The sequence below is a fragment of the Cordyceps militaris genome (assembly GCF_000225605.1).
Source record: "Cordyceps militaris CM01 unplaced genomic scaffold CCM_S00002, whole genome shotgun sequence".
Taxonomy (NCBI): Eukaryota; Fungi; Ascomycota; class Sordariomycetes; order Hypocreales; family Cordycipitaceae; genus Cordyceps; species Cordyceps militaris.
The window spans coordinates 4,486,879-4,507,797 of record NW_006271970.1 but is presented as its reverse complement, the minus strand read 5'-3'; the positions used below and the strand labels follow the sequence as shown (position 1 = coordinate 4,507,797).

Here is a 20,919-nt window from a genome sequence, read left to right as displayed (position 1 = left end):
AGTTGTGGGTTAATGTCGTGATTATATGGCGGAAGCCGACAGTTCTCTCACTAAAGCCTAAATCTGCCTCAGACGAGGCTCCGTCCTGTCATTCACTCTAGTAATAAGTAAGCATCCCGTGAAATTTTCATCACCGATGGAGTAATATATAATTCAATAGCTGGCCGCTGCAGTATAAATAGCTTGAAGGCGTGATTGGTTTAGTGGTAAAATTCTCCGTTGCCATCAGCAACGTCGGGGAGCCCTGGGTTCGATTCCCAGATCACGCATTTTTGCTACAGCTTCGGTCAGGAAGCCTTTACTTTCTCAACATGGAATTATTTTATTTGACGTAAATACAAATTACTTTTTTATTGTTCTGACGAACACAGTAGAAAACCCAACCCAAGTTGCACAAATCAATATGATTGCTAACTATTATAATCTAACTAACAAGACTTGTTTGCACGAAGCCCAAACTTCCCCTTCTGCGCAACCAACCTGGACAACTCAAAAACAGTCAACTCGCTCAGAATCTCGAAGACGGAAACGTCTACTCCGCAGTTTCCGGACACCCAATTACGAACACCAACTGCAACAAGTGAATCGACCCCATATACGCTAGGGGGTCGGGATGGGTCGATTTCCTCAGCGGTCATGTTCATTGACTTGGCGAGCATGCCCGAAAGACCAGCACACACAATACTGGCGGCGATTTCAGCGTCGTTGCAGCTCGCCAATTCAGCTTTGATGCCTAGCAGGGCCGAGAGCGCAGGGACACTGAGGTCCGGTTCTGGCATGTCGATGATGCCGAGGTATGAATACAACGCTGTTCGAGACCAGTACGGGTCCGCCGGTTGGTTCTGCAAGATCAATCCGCCGGTGCCAACACCGAGAACAACTTGAGGCGGTAATTTTCTGCCTGTGACTGTCTCCCCGGTTATAGCATGCTTGATTATGGTGAGAAAATCGTCATGTCGAATGCCGTAGAAGCCACTGGCCCGCAAAATGTCGAGGAGGACTTCGTCCTCCGCCAGCATGCCTGCCCCGAGAATCGGGCCTAAACCAAGAGATATAGCCCTTCTTCCACGAATTCGTAAGTTCCCGGCCAGAGCATCGAGGAACGCATTGCCAGCTGCATAGTTCGCCTGTCCACGGGTGCCAATGACGCCTGCTGAACTTGATAGGAAGACATAGAAAGGGTCATGGCCGATTGCTTCCACTGCCTCGACAAGATTCCTTGCCCCCAAAGCTTTCGGGTTGAAGGCTGAAGACCAATTATCATACGTCATGTTTTCAAAAACAGCGTCCTTGATAACAGCTGCGCAGTGAAACACGCCAACAATTGGGGGCATGGTCGCGGTCACGGCAGCCCGGAGAAGATCCTGGAGAGCAGCTTGGTCGCAGATGTCAATGGAGAACGCTTTACAAGTCACCCCTTGCTCAGAAAGGTTTTGCAAGAATCGTGCGGATCTAGAGGATGCTGCTCCGGACCTGCTGAGAAATGCAAGATATTTTGCCCCATTGGCGACCAGCAGCTTAGCAATGCTTTTTCCAAGCCCTCCTAGACCGCCGACTAGAGCGTAGGTGGCGTCCTCGGATATGGATGCTTTCAGCGGCGTGGAGATTTTTTTCTGCAGTACTTGTACCGGGATTCTAATTCCCTGAGCCATTTCCGACGTTATGGAAACAGAGCCGAAGTATGGACAGCCATCGTTGGCTTTCATTGCATCTTGCAATTGGGAGATGTCGAATCTCTGCTGAAGCGTAGAATCCGACATCCACTCAAACGATGTATTAGCAGTGAGTTCATTCATCGAATCAACCATCTCAATGACATGGTCCAAGTCGTCGATGAGCAACGTGGCTAGATCAAAGCCAACCATGGTCACAGGAATGCCAGGAGCGCTAACAAAAGATGAAACTTTCGACGAATCGACGAGATGAATGACCGTGCCATCTATGCCAGTTAGTTTGGGTCCAATACGTCGGCCACTTCAACTTACATCGCCGAACGCACGCGATCGAAAGCTGGACGTCCTTGTGAGTAGGATTGTACACGAGGTCGACTCCTCTATCTTGCGTGAGAAGCTTGACAGTAGAAGGGTAGCTGTCAGAGTTTCCATCTAGGATGTGATCCTGTTCAATTCCACGTCGATTGAGAATATTCCTTTGCCTGTCGGTATGCGGCCCCAAAACTGTGACGAGTACTTTGACTCCGGACAAAAGAGCAAGTTCCACGGCAGCAAGACCGAAACCACTGGCGCCAGCATGTATCAACACGTCTTTGCCTCGACATAGTTTACCGACGTCAAATAGCGCGTAGTACGCACATAAGAATCGACTAGGTGTGAAACCGGGCTTGTGGTGCATGACCAGCGCAGAATCAACGCAAGCCGTGCTGCGTAGACCATTACCTTTCGGAAGTATAGCCGTCACCTTGTCACCCCTCTGGTAATGATTGACGTCGCTTCCAGTAGCAGAAACATGGCCAACAACCTCGTGACTTTGCCATCTGCCAACTCCTTCTCCTTGACTCAGCATCCCTTTGCTACCACTGCTTAGAATAGCAGACTCAAATGAGATGGCAACATCTCGAGGGCCTAATTCACCGAAATTAATTTCTTGAAATTGGGAATGCTGAAGAGGGCTCGATGGGGAGATATCCGTATGAAGCAAGGACTCGAGAAGGACCTGGCTGCCGGTTTCACTTTCCTCAGTTCGGAATCTCTTTTCCACAATGTTGCTGGAGCTATCGCCCCTCTCAATGATATCATTCAAGATAGTCATGGTCTCCAATCTAGGGATGAATAGAGCACCGTTTTTTTCTGCAAAGTCCACCTCACGAGCGTCACCACGAAGAGCAGGGTCTATCAAGCCGCGGCAGACGGTGACAAATAGGTCAAGGATTCTCGGCTCCGACAACGATGACTCTTGACTCAAGTCGAAGGTAGCGAATGTTTTTCGCAAATCTTCAGACATGAGGGTTCTAGCAAGACCAATGATGGGTGAAACGTGGGGGGCCGTTGGTATCATGTTGGCTCCCCTCGTGATCCAGACAATTGTGTTTACCTTGCTCTGAAGCAAGTGGAAAGCCCTGAAGTCTGCTTCGCTCCATTTGAAAATGAATCCCGTCAGAGATGTATCTGGAGAGAAGTCGATAAGGGAGATAAAGAGCGCTCCATTATGGGCCGAGATATCGCGCACTGCATCTTGTAGTTGTAGTGCAGCAAGACTGGTAGTTGGACTGTTGACTGCGAGAAGCTTCCGGAAGTGAATCTCAAAGAGTGAGACCTCTTCAACAATACTATCGGGAAGAAGGAGCACGACAATAGGTGGCATATAAAACCCTGAGCTGCGAGCAGAAACTTTGCACATACTGGGCGGCATGGTGTCATCCGCCTTGCCGGTGTAGGGCATCCCGGTGCGCCTACACCACTCGACTTGGACTTCGCTCAAGCTCCAGCCCATTTCGAACTCCGAACAAGGATTGCTTGCTCTTGGTTTATCAAGCCGAAGACCCGCTGTATTTGACTGGAGTATCATCCCGCTGGGCTTGAGGAAGTACTGGGCCTGCGCGAGTTCCTCATCGGTTTGCCCATTGACCAATACGAGATCATATTTGGTTTGAACCGAGGCAAGATCTGGTAGTTGCTCTATGTAACTGCTGAATGGAGTCTTTTTGACGTCGATGAAATCCAAGTTGGGCTGCTTTTGATCGATGAAGGAATATCTTCCGAGTCGCACGGGCTGGTCTGCATTTTCTGCAGCCGCCAATAACGCACATTTTGCAAGCAAAAACCCACCTCCAATTTGGAGAATTGAAAGTTTGGGGTACTTGTGACAGAGAAGTGAAATGGCGTGCCTAAAGGACTTGAAGTTCGCAGTCTCGGAGTCTTCCCGCCATACAACTTCCGTTGCCAAATTCCGGTAGTTGGGGAGAAAAGAGGGCCCAGCTGAAGAGATAAAGAGATCTCCGCTAAAGCAAAGCCCCTTTATGATTATCTGATCCAATGGCCTATCTGTGCAGCACATCCAGATCTGCGCCTCGGCCTCATTGCGCTGCCGTTTGGCCGTAGCATGGCCGACGAACTCCCGGCTGGTGCTCAAGTCGACACTGTCGGAAACGAATATGCTCTGAACGAGATGAGGAATTTTGGGCCTTGAGTCTAGGGTAAAGAGTGTCTGGAACATTGAATCCAAGGTCGCGGGGTGAAGTAGATGCGGGTGTTCAAAGTTGGCCGGCATTTTTGATCGAGTGTCAGGGACACGAATCTTGCCAATACAACGGTCGGTTCCTTTCTTAATCTCCATGATATTGCGAAACATTGGACCATAGGAGATTCCAGAACTATCCAAGTGCTCGTATAGTTGTCTCGGAATTACCGACGTCGTGCAGCTCTCACTGATTTCATCCTGCTGGTCGCGGAAAGCCGCAAATCGAGCGTCCAGATTCTGCGACTGAGAGCAAAAGTACAAATGTCCTGTTGCATGCTTCTCCCAGCCCTTTTCAAGGGCCTTTGAATAGATCGAAAACGTGTAGTGGGCGTGTGGACAACGCTGATTTCCTGCATCAGGCTCTGCCCGCATATTCAGCGCGATCTCAACACCATGAGTAGTAGTCGGTACAACAATTGCTTTCTCGAAGCGCATATCCCGTATCTCATAGCCTATCAAGTCTCCGATGTTTTTTTTCAACTGCCTAGCTCCCTCAAGGACCATGGATATCATGCCAGCAGCGGGGTAAATGACCGTCTTCTGCACCTGATGGTCCTGAATCCAAGGATTTTCGGAAATCCTGAGGAAGCCGCGCCAGCGAGGCTCAAAAGATACTGAATCAGGAGTAGGTGCTCCAATAAGGTCCAAACGACCATACTCACGAAATCTGTTGGCTAAACTGAGATGGGATTCATGCCAGTACGACTTGGTATGATTCCAAGGATAGGATGGTAAATTGGCGAGACATTTGGGACGTTGCTGAGCAGACCGACGAGAAATAGCGCTCTGAAGTTTAATCTTCTTGCCAGATGACCATAGTTTGCCCGCAATATCGAGAATAGAAGCCATCCCCGGATGACGTTTGTCTAGTGCGCTGCAAAATTGCTCAGGCTTTACGCGGGTCGCAAGCGTATCTAAAACCAGAGTCCGCAAGACTGTTGACGGTCCCATCTCAATGAAAATTGATGGCTGCTGATCTTCTGGAAGAGCCATGAGAGACTGTATGGCTGAGGAAAACTGTACAGTGGACACCATATTCTTTCCCCAGTAGCCAGCGTCGAGACTCGAGCATCGTAGCTCGCTGCCAGACACGGACGAAAACATCCTCACTGCTTTCCGACTGACTGATGGGGAGATGGAACTGATATTGTATACGTATTCGGCCTCAATACTTTTCATATAAGTCGAGTGATATGCCATGTCAACTGAGAGGACCCGATGTCGTATGTTCTTGGCGGCAAGGTCCTGGGAGGCGTGCTCGATGATCTTCCGTTCTCCGGACAGCGTAGTAGAGCCCGGGCTGTTGACGCAGGCAATCTCGAGATCGAAAAAGGTGCAGATGTAAGAGGTAGCCTCATTCAAGCTCATGGAAACCACGATCATCCCCCCCGAAAGTCGGGTAGCTTGGTTCGCAATGTAGATGCAGCGAGCCCACGATAGTAAGCTATCTCCCATGCATCCTCGCGAGAGATAGCGCCGCTCGCATACGCAGCTGCAATCTCACCCGATGAATGCCCGACAACGAAATCAGGCTCTACGCCCAATGAATGTAGCAAATCTACAATTGCAATTTGAATCGCCGTCGTCGCTGGCTGTGAGATATGAGTGCTTGAGAGAGCAGACTCTGCGGCCTCGATCGACAGTTCCTTCATGAGATCAAAAGGAGATTCCAAAATCGTACTGAGATACCAACTGGCAGAGTTGATGCTGTTCCAGAAGACGGGAAAAGGTTTCAAATCCAAGCCCATGCGCGCCCACTGGGACCCTTGGCCGCAAAACAAGAAACAAAGTCTTGACGATGCGTGGGGAGAAGACCGTATTACCGAGTACTTGGAATGGCTCATCTGGTCAGCCAAATCCGAAATCGAACTGGAGACGAAGAATGTTCTCCATTCAAGGCATGAGCGGCGGCAGCCCATTGTGTAAGCGTAGTTTGGTAAGAAGTCGGCTGCCAAATTTTGCGAGCCGCGAATCATGGATTCATGCCGAGTCACGATTCTCTTAATCCCGGAGCTCTCGTTGGAAGAGAAGCAGAAAACTTGCCAGCTGTTATCCGGCTCTTTCTGGGTTGAGTGGTGTGATCCGTTCTGCCGCGACAAGCCATTGACTTTGCATGTTGCTGAGCTGTGGTGGGCAACCCACTGTTTCGTCGAAAGATACTCGGCGGCTCCGTCCAGGATGACCTGAAGAATATTTTAGTCGCTGTTTATACATGTCATTGTTTCTTTGAGAGATTGCACTTACATGGGCATTTGTTCCCCCAAAACCGAAGCAGTTGACGCTCACTCGTTTCTTCAAGTTGGACGGCCAGGCCTGTGCAACGCGGGACACCTGAGACTGGGTCAGCTATGGGCTGGTAAAAGTATTTGGCCAGGCACAATACCTGTACTTTCCATTCCTTGAAATCAATATCAGGATTTGGAGTTTCAAAATTGACATGTGGGGGAATCCTCTCCCGCTCCAACATGAGCACGGCTTTAATTAAACCGGCAACGCCAGCAGCCCCTTCCAGGTGCCCAATGTTTGGCTTGACGGATCCCACGAATATAGGATTCTCAGAAGTGCGGCATGCCCCGAGAGTTTCGGAGATGGCCTTCAACTCGCGCCAGTCGCCAGCTTGTGTGCCTGTTCCGTGGCACTCGACGTATGCAGTGTCAGAGAAAGAAAGCCCGGCACCCATATAGACGGCTTTAATATTTGCCACCTGTGCTTCTTTACTGGGAAGAGTAATGCCTTCCTCACGATTAGTACACCTTTCTGTGCCTTGTATTGATCGTGAACTCACCGGTAGTTCGCCCATCTTGGTTCACATTGGTGCCGCGAATCACAGCCCGAATAGTGTCGTTGTCTCTAATAGCATCCGAAAGCCGCTTCAAGATTACAACACCGATCCCCTCGCCTCGTCCATAGCCATTTGCGCGAGAGTCAAATGTGTAACACTTGCCATCTGGACTTAGAAAATTAAGTGCTGTCATAGGCATGATTGTGTTTGGAGTCAGGATCAAACCAGCGCCGGCAGCAATAGCCTAGAAGAGTAAGCGGACCATTTCAGGTAAAATTTGACAGAAAATACATACCATAGATGATTCACCAGAGCGCAAGCTCTGCGCAGCTAAATGAACAGACACGAGGCTTCCGCTGCAGCCTGTGTCAATCGTCATGCTTGGACCGTGAAGGTTGAAGTAATAAGAGATGCGGTTTGACATGATGGCAATGCCATTTCCAGTTGCGGCATACTGAGGTTGCCAGTCCGGGTCGCGCAGGCAGATTTGCTCGTAATCTAAATCTAAGTTAGGATTTGATCATGGTAGTGTCGACGGGGAGTCTACCTTTGACAAAAGACCCAACATAAACAGAGACATCGGTGCCGTCAATGGCTTCTTTTGTGCAACCAGCTAACATAAAACGTTATTGGTAAAATTCATTTCAGCTGATCATGTGCCGCATACCATTTTCAAGAGCTTCGTAGCAGACTTCTAGAAGCAGACGTTGCTGAGGGTCAATGGCCTTTGCGTCCGCAGCCGCGACGGAGAAGAACTTGAAGCACCTAGTTAGCCGAGAAGACTTAGTAGAGTATATGTATACATACTGGTGCATCAAATCGCGCAACGTCTTCTCTGATGAAATGGGCTCCTCTGAATGATATCTGACGGCGTATTAGCGAAGTCAAATGGAGAGTAGGGATCTACTTTACAGATCCTTGGCGTTCACCACTGGGATGATAATAACCATCAATATTCAGTCTGTTCATGGGAATCTCGGACCATTGCGATTCACCCTGCTCTAGGACGCTCCATAGCGACTCTGGCGATGATGCATCACCAGGAAATCGAAGCCCGACACCTATGACGGCAATGTCATCCATGATGATGCCTGGGACCACAACAACGAACAGAAGACCAAAGATGGGTAAAAACGTAGCCAGAAGACAGAAGATGAGAAAGAAACTATGGAAAATGAAGTAAACGCATTCGTCAGCCGCTTCTCTTTCAGGGTTTCATTCGTCTACTCCGGGGGACTTTGGTTGTGAGGCTGCAGTAAATATAGCTTCAGCCGGGAGCGGAGCTCCTGCAAGAGTAATTGGTTGATCGAGCGGCTGATTGGGTGATCAGCACAGAACTTTTGATGGTGAGCGTATTATGTCTGCATAAACTGCCCGTTTGGGTTGCTGGTTGCTGCGCTCAATGCAGCCACGCTTGCAGATATGTGCTCGAAGCGCCTTCGTGAGGGCTGCTTATGAGTAGTCTGGTGTGTTTGAGACTGCAAGCCAAGACACGCAAGATGCCTCTATCAATTTTGATATAGTTTGTGGTGAATCATGTGTGTGAAGAAAGTCAGCAGAATAGGGGCCGTAGAACAAGAAGGGGATAGAACTGACAGCTCCTGTCTGTCATCTCGGCCACGCGGCATTCTGCGCTCATCGATAGTCATTTTAGAGACGCATTGACATCAAGCTACAACTGATGCCCCATCAAAAACGATGTTCTGCAGAACCATCAAACCTGCGGGCGAGCTGTCCAAGTAGAACAGCCCCGCGACTTGGCCTCCATTCTCGCAACATTCCCCCGAGGCGGTTAACTCGTACACGAAAGCCTACTTTCTGGAGTCACTTTGGTTCTGTACATTATGAGCTAACATGACTGAAACTGAAGAGCAAACAAGATAAAGACGGGTATTCTCTCAGCTCTCGAATCCGAACTTGAAACCTGATCAAAGCGGCTGCACGTTGCGTGGCCGGTCACCTCCGGCCACACCGGTCATATATTGCCCTGTGGAGCACGGTGTGAGATGTGATGGATGACAAAATCAGATGACGCGTGATTGAGAAGTGAATGAGACTGGCGGTTCGGGGGAACCGCCTGGTGTGCATATGGCTGGGGAATGCTACACCTTGCATAGTGCTGCGGGAAGACAAACAAACAACCCCCAGCGCACAAGACGTTGGACAAAACTATTGTTGTAAGTAACGGCAGAAAAATCTTTATTATGTGCTATATATGTATTGGAAAAAAAACCCCCCCACAGAGTTTTTGCTGCGAAGAAGACTTGTGTGCTTCAGCGCACCAGAGGCTCGTACCAGTACTGAATGGAGCTGAGGGTGAGGCCCCGCGAGGCGTACAACGGGCATGCAAACAATTTCGAGGTGATGACTGCCATTGTCTCATCCGTGAACTGGACGGGAAACGGTGCAAACAGGTCATAGTAGTACAATGTAATACACAGAGAAGGGGGGACGAATCAGGAGGTGGAACGATCCGAGGTGTGCCTTCTACTCAGGAACGGATGGATTCATTGTCTTTGGTATGGTTCCAGATCGACAGTTTCGTCACACTAGGTCTTCCGCAAGCGATCTATCCACCTCGCCTTGGCGGTGCCACTTGGTAATGAATAAGCGACGGGAACTGGAACACGGTAACATGCAACATGAGCCTGAGTCCCGAGCCAAACAACAACCGAGCTACGCTGAAAACCGTAATTGTTTGCGAGAGGAATATAATAAACGCATAGGGAGAAGTTATAGCCAAGCCTATAATCTGGTAGAAGAGTTATATATGAAAGACATGGCCTCCACTCCGTACGCGCTGAGTCGGATCTTGGGGCTGGTATCCGAGCCAGTGAATCGGTGTGTTAGACATGACGCAAATGACTGGGATATCATCAACGAAATACAATTGCTATTTAATTCAACCTCGAATGGATCAGTGAGATTCTAGGGTACGTTTTATACTACGGTAGCGCATTCCTGTGGAATCCTCCGTGTGCTTTTCTGCACTGCACCCCTGAAGCTGTGCCCGCGTACACATATACAAGCCACAGTAAACCGCAATGCACAGGATATTACTACAGTGGGCTGACCGGGAACATCTAACCTTTCCCAATAAAAAGGATGAGAAAGAAAATAGAGGAATAGGAAAGACAGGATAAAAAGAGGGTGGTAGACAACAGTATTCAAATTCATGAAGAGCTACAAGATTCAGAGGATAGCATTGACCAGCGTACCTTCTCACTGTTAGGGCACAAAAGTCTATACTACTGAAACGTCTTTGCAAAGGATAGAGATCAATTGCAGGCGATGCTTGCTGTCCGTATTTCGCCCGTCGGGGTGACTTTTGCCACTACCCACGCCACCGTGCGACACGGAGGGGACACGGGAGGCGTAGGTTTGGAAAGGCTAGAGCCAGTAACACAGATGTAGGCTTGATATACTTGACTAAAGAATGCGCGAGACGTCCGAATCAACTCGGCCAGGAAGCACATCCGAGGACCGATGAAAACTAGGTAAAAAGCCACTCGCGCTCCTCCCACATCAAACACCATCACCCATGTTCTTTTATTCGGAGGACCTACACCGTCAACTCGACCCACGATATCACCAGAGCAATAATCAACGATCTAGACCTCCCGAATTGCACACAACAACTGTCCGCTGGAAGCAATCTATAATTGCACGCACGCCAACATGACAAACGCCATAGATAACACCTTCCGGCTCTCGTTGACATATCCGAACCCATCCCTCTGCCTGACCAACAATGCAATAGTTGAAACAAGGAAAAGCGACGAGCAGCCTTTGACGAATAAGGAAGAACCCGTCCTTACAAGGCACGCCACGAGCCGGCTTAGCCAGTGCGTCCTTGTCACATGGTAGGTCGCAAGAGCCTGCGCGACCGACGAAGGTGATTCTGATTGTGGCACAGTCTTCTGGCAGGGCTACTATTCTCTAGCCTGGATACATCCATCGCTTCCACCTCATTAGTTACCATCTCGCGAGAACTACAGGATTTTGGAAATGCACCTTGGGTCGTGCTGGCGTACCTCCTGACATATATGGGTATGTCAACACAAAGAAATCACACCCGAAAAAATGAAACCATTTCTAATGCTTTTTGAAGGATTTGCCGTCGTCATTTCAAAATTGAGCGACATATACGGACGAAGAAACGTGCTCGTGCTGTCGTGGGTGCTCTTCACGGCATTCTCTCTTGGGTGTGCCTCGTCCAAGAGCATGGTAGCCTTGTCAGCACAAAATACCCCTGCGAAAAGGATAAATCTCTACTAACTTGATTACAGAATAGTTTGTCGTGGGTTTCAAGGCATTGGAGCATCCGGGCTTTACAGCCTGGCTCAGATTGGCCTGGTCGAAGTTGGCCCTTCGCATCGACCGAGTTTGATTGGGGCAATGGTAGGAGCTACCTTGACTATTGCATTTGTACTGGGACCGATTATTGGCGGTGTGGTGGTGCAGTTTTCGGACTGGAGGTGGCTCTTCAACATGAAGTAAGTAGAGAGGCTGCTCGCCTGTGAATTGCCACTGATATTCCACAGCATCCCCTTTGGACTAGTTGCAATGCTGGCCATCACGAATTTCTGGCCACCGGAAAATGCTGCCAATATGCTTTCATGGGAAGCATTTACAACGATTGATTTTATTGGCGGCGTCACACTGCTATTCAGTTCCGGCCTTTTGGTGTTTGCCGTTCAGCAGGCTGGATCACAGACTTATGCCTGGAGCAGCCCGGAGATCATCACGACCCTGACGATCTCGGCAACATGTTGGATTTTGTTTGTTCTCTGGCAAATTCTTTTGGAAAGCAACGCGTATTATGGAATCGAGCCAATCTTTCCAATCAGGCTCATGCAGCGGCGAGTGTATTCTGCTGCACTCCTGTGAGTGGTTCAAAGTCCACCCCCAAATGCATATCGTTTGATACTGACAGTATACGATTGTCAGTGTCACTCTTTTGACAGGATTTCCTTATATTTCCTTGGCAGTTAACCTCCCCCAAAGCTATCAAATTGTCGACCGCCAGTCAGTTTTGATGGCGAGTGTTCATATCTTGCCTCTACTCGGGGCATGTGCCACTGGCTCTTTCTTGGGCGGGGCTATCTCAAGCAAGAAGAACAATACTGCATATACTCTTGTTGCGGCCGCTTGTCTTCAGCTTCTTGGAGTAACTCTCATGTCCATCATTACGCCAGAGGTCAAAGCAACACAGTATATATTCCAAGTTACTTTCGGTCTAGGAGTTGGGCTGTGTTTCTCGGCAGCGACCATCATGACAAACTTGATAGCTCCCGAACAAAAGACTAGAGCGGCTGCTCAAGGAGCGGTGTCACAAGCTAGGGTACTTGGGGGCGCCATTGGATTGTCGGTTTGTACCGTGGTATTCAACGGCCACGTGAATGAGTCGTTGAGGTCGCAGCTTTCGCCGGAGCAGCTCGCGCAAATCCACCGATCACCGGTAGCAAGCCTGCAGTTTCCGGCTGCTATGCAAGAAATTGTGAGGTCTGTATACTCTGGTGCCTTTACAGAAGAGACGAGGGTCATGATCGTCGTGTGTGCAGTCATGGTGATAGCCGCGCTTTTCACTCTTGAAAGACATCCCCCATCGCTGGAAATCTTGACATCTTTGCCCCAAGACAAGCTATCGTCCAATAGAAACAGCGATTCGACCACAGAGCTTGACGAGCTCACAAGGATTCGACAGAATGTCTAGGTACGGTCGAGTGTGGGTGCACGTCGACGACTGGTGCTGGTGGGAAGTGTGAGACTGTCGAGGAAAGATTGGCAGGCGATATACGGCAATTGAAGCGCTATGATTCGAGGAGACAAGTTCCCAAGTTGGATATAGATATTTATAATCAATCATTGAATTGAAAAATACAGCCAGTTTCAGCTCTCTATTGCGAGGATCCGGCGCCGACGGTAGGGTGGTAGACGGTAGGCTTGAAGTAAACGCTCATCGCGCCTTCCAGCGCGAGAGATTTGGCGACCCCCTTGAGCGTCTTGTGGGCCTCACATTCCTCGTCGTAATACTTCATATCATCGGCGCTGGCAAATTCGGTCTTGGCACACAAGGTGTAGCCTTGAGCTCGAGGGTCGGCCTCGGGTTTACCAATGACGACGGACTTTAAGTATGGCTTGCCGTTCTAAAGTCGAGTGTTCATCAGCATGTCTGTCGAGAGAGAAGAGACACCGCCTATGTTCTTTGATATACAACGGACCTTTTGGTGGGTAGCCTCAAGGACTTTGTACTGCTCAATCAATGTGTTGACATCTTCAGGCTTGGGCAGCTTGAACAGCGTAACGCGGTGCACATGGTCGGCCATTGTGTGATTGTTGGTATGATTGCAGCGCAAAATTGGGAAAGGATGCAGACTCCAACGAGGAACAGAAGCTCTTCTAGCTTATATATATAAACAAATTACGCGGCTGGAAAAGTATATGTTGCAAGCTACGATTTTTTCGGAAACGGGATAGGTATTGGTAGGAGACGGCGGCGGCGGCGGCTTGAGTCGGATGTCAGTTATGGTGGGAGAGGGGCACGGCTTTCATTCCATGTTCCGACAATTCCGTTTACCCCGCTATTATCCATGAAGCCATGAAGCATACCGGGGGATTCTGCCGACCAATCGCGCCGCCTCTAAAGCTACATATCAGAAAAAAAAATCGCTCTTGTCGCGATTCGTAGTTACAGCAAAAACCGAAAAGCTGCCTGAGTGCGCTCTCTACTACCGCAGGGCTCGTGTTCATACGGGCGAGGAGGAGGGAGTGCCAGGTGCGGGGTGCTATTATGTTTTGGTTGGAAAGAAAATTTGTTGTTATGGGAAATTTGTCGGCGTCACTAAAAAAATCGGTACCAGCGGAAGTATGGGTTGGTCTGAGTCGGAAGGCAGGAGCATTGGAGCGCGATCTGTAGTGACGCGGATGGGATATTTGGTCGGACCATCATCTCCGCATTCTTACTACTACTTATGCAACCTTGGAGCATGCATCACATATCTACACTCATTATCAAAACTGCGCTATCGTTAGTCTACGTTTTACTTTGCTTATCAAAAACGAAACCAAGATTCCATCTTACTCTCTCTCATCATCTCATCATGTCTTGCCGCGGACGATGCTATTCCTTGCCTGCTGGCCAGTGGCGACACGTTGACCATGGCGCAAGCTCACACCGCGGGACCACATAGTATTTTTGTCCTCTGCATAGAGTATATCATGCAATATTCTTCAAACACAAAGCAGCCAACCCCTTGTGCGGCGAATGTGCCGTGATATTTTACCACAGATCACCTGCAGCGGTCTAGCAGCACACTGAAGACAACATCGCTCGCATGACAAACGGCAACGCTGTTGTGGAGGAAGCCATTGCGGACATGATAGGAATCTTGGCCGAGGACAGAGACATCTACTCAGACTTTCCAGCTTCTAGCGATTCTCGACAAGAACCCCAAGGCGGCGTCCGAGTGGCCCCGCTCGAGATTAATCTTCTGTACCCGCAAGATTTGGCCGACAATGTTTTCGCCGAACTGCCCTATACAGACCCAACCTACACTGCCATCGACGGAAGATTAATACCAAGCAGGTCAAGCTTGGGCGTGAAACTATGTCAATTCAGAACATTTCAGGGCGCTCTGGCCCTCCAACCCTGCATCTCCGACGAACGGCAGTTGGGCTTCTTTGACGCTCTCCATCAGTGGGAGGCGGCCGACGACCGAAACGTTTACAGAACTGCGAGATTTTGGTCGTGCAGGCTTCAATCCATCCCCGATCTTCCTAAACCGTGTAGATGGTTGGCAGCGACCATCTTCAATTTCGCCAGTGAAATGCTGCGACCGGACAACACGCAAGACTATATGTGGGAGATGCGAGCTTGGTTGGATCACTGGTATTCTATCGCCCAAGGACTATTCTTTGCCTTGGATTTTGATTTATCAACCCCCGATCCTGAATGGTTTACGGGTGCCCAAGGGGATGATGATTCGACCGGTTCTGATGGAACGGTTGTGCACCACGTGCTATCACCGGAAGCTTTTGAATTCACTCGTGGATCTATCCTCCATCCTATCGCTCGAATAACGCGCCTACCATTGGCAGACGAGTAGCCCAGGAGCTAGACTTGAGCGAGTTCGTCCCGCTGCCGGAGTCTTGGCCGTAGTACGTACGGGGCGTGCATGCATGACAGAGAAACCCAACCACACTTCGGAGTGAAAAGAGCGCTGATTTGTTTTAACAACTTCGTTATAATACTTACATCATTGGTATTCATTAGTGTGCTCCCTTTAGCGAAATAAGTAGCCAGGAATTTAGCGGAACTTAAACATAATCATATTCCTGACGCCTACTCATGTGGTTTCCCTAGCACTCACAGCATGACCCCAAAGGCTGGATTGGCATACAGACAACTCTCAAACAACGCAACACATACGATACGGACTCATGTTGCGGAAACCAAACAGATATAGACGCCCCAGACGACCCCAGCCAGCGCGCCGAGCAAGTTCCGCCCTTGCACAGACTTGATGAGCGTAAAGTTGACGAGCGACACAAACGGCCAAAGCTTGTATCCCGCCAAGATCAGGGGCCAAAACTCCCGCTTGGCCTCTGCCCACACCACGCCAAAGTCCACTTGGGCGAAGTCGACGGCGTCGGGGCTGACCCAGTAGCTGACGGCCTTGGACACGCTGGTGACGCGCGGCGCATGCCCGCTGGCCATCCTGAGGGAACGCGTAAAGCTGCTGAAGAGCAGTGTGTTGACGGCGGCGCCGACAGTTTGGTCCAGAAGGAACTTGATGACCGTATTGCGAGTGGACAGGGGGGGCGGCGATCCCGCGCCACCAGCCTTTTCGGGACGAGCTTGAGGCTCCGGGTGCGAGGGGAAAGCAGCCTCGATTAATTCTTGCCTGTTCGTACGTAAAATGAAGTGTTAGAAAGCTTCGAATGGCGCAGCTTGCCGACGGAGGCGACTTGGCGGCAGACGAACCATAAAAAGTTGGGCGGCGTATTGACTATGATGAAGAGCAGGTACTGAAATACCGGGATCCAGTCAACCGAGAACGGTCCCTAAAAAATATGTTAGAAGACTGGGAATTAGAAACAAACACGCGAGGTGCTTCAATTCGGCAACGGTCTGTACCTCTTCTCGGTACGCTGTGATGCACTGTGCCAGAATGCTGCTGAGAACTCCGAGACCGGCCGACTGTATCGTCGCCGCCACAATTGGGGAAGGCATGAGGCCAACGTCAGAATTCAAGCAAATTTCGAAACAAAGGTAGTTATGTATGCAGGAAAAGCTTTGATTAGGAGGATATTATTTGGGTGATGTGGAATAAGGGGGGTGTAAGGTTGAGAAATGCTGCACTTGTGCTGGCTATCGTATGTGTATGTGGGGCACCTTTGAGATCGATTGCCGATTCATATCCGATGAGACGTAGCATCTGTGTCCTGCGGTTGTATTGGCCATCTCAGTATCCGTAGGGTTGATGTGATAAAGACCTGACATCCACGTTGATTGAATAAGTATGAATCACGCTTGTTTCATTACATTTCTCGTAGATATTATTCTAATTTAGTGTCTAGGGAAGAGGATGTGAGAATCGTTCACTTCATCTGACGCTATTTAGTGAGTTGGTTCTTGTCCCGTCATGGCTACTGCCACGTAGCTCGTCCATTGACTCCGTTCCTCAGTTGTGCTTTATGCTCGCGTCAGCACCCACATGAAGAAAAACTGCACAATGTATGAGTAAAAGAAGAGGAATTGGGTTCGCTGGTTGCGCTTCGCTCTTGAGTCGGTTTGCATAGGTGCACCATTGCTGCCAGCGTTTTCAGGTAGCAGGACATATTTCAAAGATCGCATCTGCAGCATTGTTAGTGAAGCTTTGCCAACACTCTACATCGTTGCGTACCAGGAAGAGGGAGTTGGCAAGGAAAGTGTACAGGAAAATGGTCCAGCCAACCCAACCGCCAGTCCCCTTGCCACCGTTGACGATTTCGGCCACAGCGATAGTGGTAATAATGCCAACAAACTTGTAGCCAGAGTAGGCAATCAAGTCGAAAAGCTGAGATTGACTTGAGATGCTAAGAAGGTAGCATCCCAGTTTCAGAGCGATAATTTCGACAACAACAACGACGAATCCCTTTGTTGCGGTGTAACCGAGAAGCTCAGGCTGGAAATCGCCTCGAAGGCCGGCAATGAGAGTCGAGAGGAGGATAAAGGTTACGATAGCCATGACTAGACTTGAATCAGTAGAGGGACAGAGGCGACAGGCCAGACAGACTAACCCGGGATATACATGTCGGGGCTGTTGATGTCGTCGCGCGGCGGTAGGTACCAGCCTTCCTGGCCATTGGTTGCCGTGCCCTGCTTTCGCGCCCACGGCTTGTGTCGCCAAGGGAAGAGCACGACGAAGAGCTTATTGATGACATAGGAGTTGGAAACGTTGAAGTAGTGCTTGAGGGCCGAGACGTTGACATAGCGACCGATCTGGCGAGCTGGTTAGTCGTCGTTGAGGGATGCGCAAGGGAAGGGCAGGTGACGGCGCACGTTTTGCTCGACATATTCTTGACCGTGCTTGAAAGCCGTCTGGCCAAACTGGGCGGCGACCTGGGCCGTCGGATCGTTCATGAACTGGCCATAGGCGCCAAAGACGTTGCCCGTACCGCCGCCTTGCTGCTGGTACGGATTGCCGCCGTAGCCTTGTTGCGACTGCGCGGAGCCCGGTGGAGGGGGAGGTGACCGAAGCTGCGGCACCGTCGATACGTGCTGGGGCACGGGATGGTGCAGAGGGGGTGACTGCCCGTAGTTGGCTCGCTGCATGGCGCAAGTTTTCTGCGGCGTGCGGATGGAGATGGTGAACGGAAATCGAGTCGAGATGGCTGCGACCGTGGCCAGAGTCGGGCGTGGAGGACGGAGGACATGTGGTTGCGCTGGCCACTTTTCTGCCCTGTACAAACCTCTGCCACTGAGAGCTGCTTGGAGCTAGTTACACCCACTGATGAACCCACAGAAGGCTGGCGCAACGCCCCTGAACTGACGTAACCCACCTGTTTTCAGATTTCAGATGGGGCAAATCGACAAATTCCTCTTGTCTAACTCTTTTTAGAAAAAAGAAATCAATGTATTTTGTAAAATATTTCAAACGTAATAGACAAGGAAATTTATTTTTTATTCTAGACAGCTCCAATTCGTGCGACCGGTGCACAACGCTACCTCTTTGACACGTAGTAACGGTGGCTCAAGAAAAGTCCCGCACGTGATAGGTAGGTAGGTATGTACCTAGCCTAAGTAGTACCTACCTCCTAGCTACCTACACCCACTGTAGGTAGGTAGGAGGTACCTTACCTACCTAGTTAGGTCCGGGCCAGACTCCCGGAAAGCACCACTAAACCGCCAGAAAGACAACAGAGTGGGCCGCTGGCGAATAAAATAAAGGCCAGCGCTATGTTAAGTTATCACTGCGACGCCGCCAACCTTCAAGATCCCAGCTCGCCACTTGCAACAGCACAGAACCGACTTCTCTCAGACAGCTAGTGAAGTTTTGCTTCGGCGCTGGAGATTGTATTTCTTCTTCTTATTCTCATCGCCGCTCTTTCCGCTCTTTCAGCTCTCTCCTCTCCCTTCGTTATCAATCTCGCCTTTCGTCATTCCCCCCACCACGCTTGTTCGCAATGCTGGACACATTCGAAATTATTACGACCTCAGGCGTTGTGCTTTGGTCGCGCACATACGCCCCTGTCAACCCATCGATAATTAACAATTTCATTATTGATACATTTATTGAGGAGAAGCATTCCGGCAATGTTGTCCAAAGTGCTCAATCGGCCGCCGCCAATCCCGCCTACAAGACCGACCACCACACTCTCAAGTGGGCTATGGTAAAGGAGCTCGGAGTTATCTTTGTCGTAAGCCGATGGCCTCCCAACATGCAATCTTACATAAAATACTGACGAGAAGCTAGGTTGTATATCGATCCCTTCTTCACCTGAGCTGGGTGGATAAACTCGTCGACAATATTCGAACCATCTTTGTCAGTCTCTATGGCGAACAGGTCAAGAAGCCGCACACAACCCTGGTCGAGTGTCATGGGTTCGACGAATACTTTGATCAACAGATTCGAGAACTCGACGAGTCCAGTACAGCCGACCCTACGGAAGCCATTGACGATGCGAACAGCTCTCCCGATAGCAATACGCTTTCTGCGCCTGGTTTGACATACCGGGGTCGCACTGTCTCCAATAGTGTTAGCAAAGAGGCGGCATCGGCCGATTCTACACCCACTACATCGCGGCCAACGACACCTGCGAGCAGCAATCTAGTTGTTGCGAAAGCTGGTCCCGTATCCAAAATGTCAAGGCGTGCGCGCAAGGCCAAGCACAACTCGGCCCCTGCCTCGTCCGGGGATGAAGCAACTCGCCCGAAAAAGGTCGCAAGCGGCAAAAAGGGTAGAAAGTGGGACGCAGACGGCTTCGCAGACGAGGATGACGATGTGCAGCTTGACTACTCTGCGCAGGATGGCGGTGATGGCGTGGGCAAGTCCAGTGCAGTAGAGTCCGTCGACTCCTCCACCTGGGGCACATCGACCAAGGGCAAATTTGTGCTGCGAGACCTGGGCGACGAGGTACAAGGTATCCTTGCCTCTGCAGAGGCGAAAAGGGCGGCTGCCTCACGTGCAGCGTCAGCCAAGACTGGTCTCGTGGGCTCCGGCGTAAACGCCATCAGTGGACTCTTTCGCAACGTCGTTGGCGGCAAGACCCTGACAACTGAGGATCTCGCAAATGCCATGAAGGGCATGGAAGATCATCTGCTTCGCAAGAATGTGGCCAGAGAAGCTGCCGTACGACTCTGCGAAGGCGTTGAAAAGGAGCTGGTAGGCACCAAGACCGGAACATTTGAAGGCAAGTTCACGACCATGATCTGCCCATCACCATTCATACTAACCCGCTTCGACAGGCATCAACGCCAGGATTCAGACAGCGATGGAAGCATCTCTCACCAAAATGCTCACACCGACGTCGTCCCTCGACCTTCTTCGCGACATTGACTCTATCACATCACCACCTGTTACATCTCTCCGACAGCGCCGTCCCTACGTCATGTCCATTGTTGGCGTCAATGGTGTGGGCAAATCGACCAACCTGTCCAAGATTTGTTTCTTCTTGCTGCAAAACAAGTACAAGGTGCTCATCGCCGCCGGCGACACGTTCCGTTCTGGCGCTGTCGAGCAGCTCGCCGTCCACGTCCGTAACCTCACGGAGCTGACGGCGCGCGAGGGCGGCCAGGTCGAACTTTACCAAAAGGGCTACGGCAAGGATGCCGCCACCGTGGCCAAGGATGCCGTCACCCACGCCGCGCAGCAGGGCTACGACGTTGTTCTTATCGACACTGCCGGCCGCCGGCACAACGATCAGCGCCTCATGTCGTCGCTCGAGAAATTTGCTAAGTTTGCCCAACCCGACAAGATCCTCATGGTCGGCGAGGCCCTAGTCGGCACCGACTCCGTCGCCCAGGCACGCAACTTTAACGCCGCCTTCGGCGCTGTCCGCTCCCTCGACGGCTTCATCATCTCCAAGTGCGACACTGTCGGCGACATGGTCGGCACCCTCGTCAGCCTGGTCCACGCCACCAACGTACCCGTCGTCTTTGTCGGCGTCGGCCAGCATTACTCGGACCTGCGCAACTTTTCCGTCAAATGGGCTGTCGAGAAGCTTCTCAGCAGTAACTAGAATATGTAATCTACAAATTATTGGATAACGAATAGTGCGCAAGCTTATTCATCAATAGATCTTAATTCTCGCACTAATAATATCAACTACAAATTTTGTGTCTTACATCGTGTCATGCGTCTGTCTTGTGTTTTGAGTAAGAAATCGTATTACACTATATAATTAATATACGCAAAGTTTTGCGTGCCTGCTCCCAGTCTAATATATAAAACAGA

General features: G+C 50.3%; 6 protein-coding genes across 6 annotated transcripts; 2 read left to right on the top strand and 4 right to left on the bottom strand.

Moving 5' to 3' along the window:
* Nucleotides 1-428: 428 nt before the first annotated feature.
* CCM_03339 (Beta-ketoacyl synthase) lies at nt 429-5,565 on the bottom strand (the record flags this gene model as incomplete). Its single annotated transcript, XM_006668490.1, has 2 exons — nt 429-1,939; nt 1,986-5,565. 2 exons carry the CDS (start codon nt 5,563-5,565, stop codon nt 429-431), a joined length of 5,091 nt encoding a protein of 1,696 aa, XP_006668553.1.
* A 5,092-nt stretch (nt 5,566-10,657) lies between these two features.
* Nucleotides 10,658-12,695, top strand: CCM_03338 (MFS multidrug transporter, putative; the record flags this gene model as incomplete). The annotated part of the gene is made up of 6 exons (XM_006668489.1): nt 10,658-10,824; nt 10,923-11,029; nt 11,091-11,154; nt 11,269-11,475; nt 11,524-11,865; nt 11,930-12,695. 6 exons carry the CDS (start codon nt 10,658-10,660, stop codon nt 12,693-12,695), a joined length of 1,653 nt encoding a protein of 550 aa, XP_006668552.1.
* A 184-nt stretch (nt 12,696-12,879) lies between these two features.
* Nucleotides 12,880-13,308, bottom strand: CCM_03337 (stress responsive A/B barrel domain protein; the record flags this gene model as incomplete). Its single annotated transcript, XM_006668488.1, has 2 exons — nt 12,880-13,128; nt 13,204-13,308. 2 exons carry the CDS (start codon nt 13,306-13,308, stop codon nt 12,880-12,882), a joined length of 354 nt encoding a protein of 117 aa, XP_006668551.1.
* A 2,111-nt stretch (nt 13,309-15,419) lies between these two features.
* CCM_03336 (integral membrane protein, Mpv17/PMP22 family) lies at nt 15,420-16,214 on the bottom strand (the record flags this gene model as incomplete). Its single annotated transcript, XM_006668487.1, has 3 exons — nt 15,420-15,885; nt 15,966-16,045; nt 16,119-16,214. The coding sequence occupies 3 exons, from the start codon at nt 16,212-16,214 to the stop codon at nt 15,420-15,422; spliced, it is 642 nt and encodes a 213-aa protein (XP_006668550.1).
* A 462-nt stretch (nt 16,215-16,676) lies between these two features.
* CCM_03335 (ER to Golgi transport protein Yif1) lies at nt 16,677-17,798 on the bottom strand (the record flags this gene model as incomplete). Its single annotated transcript, XM_006668486.1, has 4 exons — nt 16,677-16,838; nt 16,888-17,213; nt 17,264-17,465; nt 17,526-17,798. 4 exons carry the CDS (start codon nt 17,796-17,798, stop codon nt 16,677-16,679), a joined length of 963 nt encoding a protein of 320 aa, XP_006668549.1.
* Nucleotides 17,799-18,649: 851 nt separating this feature from the next.
* Nucleotides 18,650-20,704, top strand: CCM_03334 (signal sequence receptor alpha subunit; the record flags this gene model as incomplete). The annotated part of the gene is made up of 3 exons (XM_006668485.1): nt 18,650-18,883; nt 18,940-19,880; nt 19,945-20,704. The coding sequence occupies 3 exons, from the start codon at nt 18,650-18,652 to the stop codon at nt 20,702-20,704; spliced, it is 1,935 nt and encodes a 644-aa protein (XP_006668548.1).
* Nucleotides 20,705-20,919: the final 215 nt, after the last annotated feature.